General features: G+C 46.0%; 1 protein-coding gene across 1 annotated transcript; it reads right to left on the minus strand.

Annotated features, from left to right (window-relative positions):
- Nucleotides 1–1,388: 1,388 nt before the first annotated feature.
- Nucleotides 1,389–3,895, minus strand: LOC306918585 (adenosine receptor A1-like; the record flags this gene model as incomplete). Its single annotated transcript, XM_079531477.1, has 2 exons — nt 1,389–1,609; nt 3,366–3,895. Coding segments are annotated over 2 exons (751 nt in total), but the record flags the coding sequence as incomplete, so codon positions are not given.
- Between the last annotated feature and the right edge of the window lie 1,164 nt (nt 3,896–5,059).

Here is a 5,059-nt window from a genome sequence, read left to right on the forward strand (position 1 = left end):
TACTGCCGAAGTGTCCTTGAGCAAGACACTGAACCCCTAATTGCTCCTGATGTGCAGGTTGGTGCCTTGCATGGTTTCCGCTGCCATCGGTGTATGAATGTGTGTGTGAATGGGTGAATGTAATGCACAATCTCTGTAAAGCGCCTTGGATAAAGGCGCTATATAAATGCACCATTTACCATTTATGTCCATGGCAAAAATAATAATAATTGCCAGACAGATGTCAGCAGCAGCCAGCATGGACCAGAGCTCCGCGGGGTGAGGTAGTAGGTTGTATAGTTTGGTGGGAGGGATCACACCCTGCTCAGGTGATAACTATACAGTCTATTGCCTTCCCTGAAGAGCTCACTGAACGACAAGACAACCATACAGCAACGAGTCAATGTATTTACATCCTTTCATTGAAAGAAAAACGTTACATATTTGCTGAACAAAAATAAAGTTAACATTGCACTCTCAACTGTGTTTACACTAGTGTTGTTGATAAAACATGCATGACTCAATAAAGTTTGACTGAGAGAAAGACTTAGGGTCCGTTGTCTTCTGATTATAGTCTCAAATGGATCCGAGTTTATTTAGCGGAGAGCACCCTCTAGTGGTGCTGCACAACCTCGACAGTAATACAGAGCCTAATACACATATAATAGAGTCTGTATGTGCATAGTTGCATACTGGTAATTTAATGTAACTTAAAAAGTTGGAATTGAAAAAATCCCCAGAAGGTAGCACATCCTAAAATGTCAAATAAAAGGACAAAGTAAGCTACCCACACTTCTACCTTTTTTTATTGGCACACACCAAGAAAAACGAACGCTTAGACGTTCCGTCTATGAGCCTTCATCAGAGCATTCACATCAAGTAAAATCAACTCACTTCGTACAAAAGGTCAGAGTTCACCTACAGCTGAAATATCGAGTCAATCACCACGAGGTCCGATCACTCGTATCTTATGTTTGATTGATTGATTGATTGAAATATTTATTAACAGTTTGCAGAATTACAGTACATTTCAAGCACAAACTCAATACAAAGACTGTTAACTGTGAGTGGACGACCCAATTAAGCATTACACTTGTTTACAAGAGGGTCCACCATGTTCAATTCATCAAAACATTTAGAGACGTACAAATAGACACTTCTATATAGTCAAAGAACAGAACAGGAATTCATCATGTGAGAACAAACGCTGATTTGAATAATTAAATTTGAGGCATATATATAACAATGTAACTTTGTGCATGCAGTTTGTGCATGGGGAGTGCAGGGAGGAGGGGACACACCCCTCGCTCTGGCAACGTGCGCTGAATTCCAGCCACATAAGAATACTTGGGAGGCTGGAAGCTTCCAAAATGTCCCCCAAACGGATTCTTCCTCCACCCGTTGTGTTGTCAGGGTGTGTTCTCCCTCTCTTCTGATCGCCACCACGGCTCTGTGCGATCATTGGCTCTGCTGCCTGTTATCGAACGCTCGGCGCCCCCCCCCCCCGGCGGACAGTTCAGCCCCGTCAGGAAGTGCCTCCAGATCTGAGCGTAGGCCCGGCGGATCTTTGGAATGCGATAAGCATAGACCACGGGGTTGACGGCAGAGTTGGCGTGGGACAGGAGGATGCCTGGAGAGAGCACATATGTTGTTAATAACAACACACGTTTGCAAATGAGCCTATAATTTATTGCTGATGAACATATACACTGTGTCTTTATACATCAAGGTGTGTTAGAATCACATCGATGTCAGTGTCTTATCCGATTATGGGGGGGGGGACATCAGGCGAAAAGGGGTGCGTATAGCGTTAGTCCGACGTCCCAATAATCCGACCAGCAAGCACGGTCAGGACCTGGACGAATTAGTGACGTCTCGATTGGGGCCAGATCAAGTCAAACCAAGACTAGTCAGATCTGGCCCAGAATATCACCTGATTTCAACCAACATAAATTCTGCCCACTAAAACGGACATCCCTGGATGAATCGGAGAGAGTCCGAGTGAGGCCAGATCAATACATTTAAGTCATATCATAACTAGTCAGATCTGACCCAGAATAATATCTAAAATGCACCAAGTCTCTGTGTGTACGTCTGTAATCCACGTCGTAACTCGAGCCCCACCAACTTCAAATTCGACACACGGGTTCCACACCACCACAGGGAGTGCAGTGCCCGGTGTCGAGTCGGTCGGACCCACGGTTGTCCAGAACCGCCCCTGCCTGCAGGGTCCATATATGGAGCTGGCCTGTTCCATTTCACAGGACTCCCTATTTGGGCATGCTAGACACAGACAGAACTCCATAAACTGGCCTGTTCTGACATCCTAACACTCCATATTTGGGCATGGCTGACACAGAACTCCATATATACTGTAGGAATAAAGGGACACAGAGAGACACATCTGACATCATTCTGACGTCGAGTATAAAAGGGACACAGTCATAATATCTGGGTGGGGCATTCATGCATTTCCAACTTGCATCATTCCAATGTGGCCAGTGCCCAACGGGCACCGCCGTAGAGGCCCCACGGGCACCTCTCTAGTATTATATAATAATTTTATTTAATATGTCCTGGAAACGACGTAAAGATCATCCCCATACGGGCTGTGATCTGGCCTATAGTCCTGAACGTCACCGGAGGACGTCATCATAGCGTCATCATGGCGTCGTTTGGCTTGCTGGGTAACTGCACGTGGAAGCCACCACAGGTGAGTCTTCTTAACCGACCAAGTAGTCAGACTAAATGGGATGTCGGACTAATGCGTGTCCCCCGGAACGATAGCCAATCTACAAGCTCAATCTTACTATTTCCGATGAAGTGTGAGGGGTAAAAACGAAAGGGGTCTAGTACAGACCCCTGTGGGACTACTGTCAACTAAGCACAGTAGTTTGTAGCGTCGCAGTCCCGCCCCCTACCAGGGCCCAGGAAATGATTCCCCGTTCATTTTCCTCATAGACTTTTCAGAAAGTATTTATTTAAAGACGTTTACGCCGCGGACAAAGCCAACTCTTGTTGTGACAAATCATGACAACAAACACAATTTTTCGGGCCAAACAAAGAATTAGAAAGTAGAAAAAAACACTTTTTTTGTTATTTTTCTTCTTTGTAATTATTTGTTTGGTCCAAAATATTGTCTGTTGACATGATTTGTCACGACAAGAGTTGGCTTCGTACGACGCTTAAAAGGTCTTTAAATAAATACGTTTTGAAATGTCTATGGGAAAAATGCAGTGGGATTCATTTCCTGGGCCTGGCGTCGTCATGAAAGGGGGCGGGACTGCGACGCTCTATAGGGCGTTAATTTATGAAAAATAAAAAAAGTTAGAATATGGAGATAGGAGGTTTCTGCCCGACAACAGCAACAGCTCGCCGTCACCTGCCTGCGTACAGCGCCCCCTGGGGCACGGCGCCGGGACCGCCGTAGAGCAGCAGGCAGTTCATGAGGTGCAGGGGGAGCCAGCAGCCGGCGAACAGACACAGCACCAGGGCCAGGGAGCACGCCAGCCTCCTCTCCCTGAGCAGGGAGGCCCGCGTCTGGGGACAGCTGTGCTGCAGGCGTCCCTGGAGGCTCCAGAAGACCCGCGCGTACAGCAGGGTCATGAGCAGCAGGGGCGCCAGAACGCAGCCCAGGAAGTTGAAGTAGACCATGTAGGGGAGGGACACCACGGAGAGGAAGGTGCAGGGGGGAGAGGAGGAGGAGGGGGTGGAGGAGGAAGGGGAGGGGGAGGAGGAGGAAGGGGAGGGGGAGGGGAAGGAAGGGGAAGGGGAGGAGGAGGTTTGGTTGCCTGTAGTGGGGGGCTGGTGGTGGTTGTGCCAGCCAAACAGAGGGGTGAAGCCCAGCACACAGGACAGCATCCAGCACACGCATACTGCGAAGCAGGTGCGCCCCCGTGTGGCCAGGCCTTTGTATCTGACAGAGAGAGAGAGAGAGAGGGCAAGGGGGAGGAAGTATAAGCACGCCAGAGAGTGTATAGTCCATTAGTGACAGTAAATCCAAATTATTATTGTGTAAAACACAAGATTTTTAAATAGCTTTTAATTAATTATTTTAATTTTGATAACTATTAATGAAAGTGTTATTATTTTAGCGTATCACTAAATTAATCTATGGTATAATTGCATTTTAAATATTTTTATTACTAAAATTATAGTGTGACACTAAATGAAAACACTTTGGTACTCATAATTTTGATTTAATTATAATATAATTGAATTTAATTGCAACAGAATATTTCTACTGTACATTGCAGCATTGATACTTTTACTACAATTACAATTTACAATTTAGGCATTTAGCAGACGCTCTTAATCCAGAGCGACTTACATTAAGCAAGAACAAAAGCATGGGAATACATCACATATATAAAAAGCATTTATCAAGAAACATGCGTAAGCTAAGAACGTATAGCTAGAACATATCTATATAATGACACTGTACATATAAACTATACATATATACTATACTATGCTGTACATATATACTATGAAGTGCTATGACTACATACAATGCAATTATTGTGCTGTCTACATAACATGCTATAAGTCTGTATCAAATGCTATCTAAGTCTAAAAAGTGCTGTCTAAGGGGGTAGGGTAAGTGCTATGGGCCATGATGGAGTCTGAAAAGGTGGGTTTTCAGACTACGGCGGAAGATTGGGAGTGAGGCTGCAGTTCTGACTGCAACGGGGAGTGCATTCCACAGTTTTGGAGCCAGAAGGGAGAAGAGTTTGGGACGTGTGGAGCGTTGTCCCGGCGTTTTAGTGAGGGTACTTCCAGCTTCCCTGCATTGGCTGATCTGAGGTGCGCGGGAGGGTTTGTAGGGTTCAATCATACTTGCAAGATATGGGGGAGCCATACCTCTGGTTGCTTTGAATGCCAGCATCAGGGTTTTGTATTCTGTGCGGGCAGCGACCGGGAGCCAGTGGAGGAGCGGAGCAGGGGGGGAGACATGTGAGAATTTTGGCTGGTTGAAGACCAAGCGAGCTGCGGCATTTTGGATCAGTTGGAGAGGCTTAAGTGCACATGCCGGTAGGCCAGTAAGGAGGGCGTTACAATAGTCGAGTTTTGACAAGAC

Source organism: Electrona antarctica (genome assembly GCF_951216825.1).
Source record: "Electrona antarctica genome assembly, contig: scaffold_1549, whole genome shotgun sequence".
NCBI classification, from domain to species: Eukaryota; Metazoa; Chordata; class Actinopteri; order Myctophiformes; family Myctophidae; genus Electrona; species Electrona antarctica.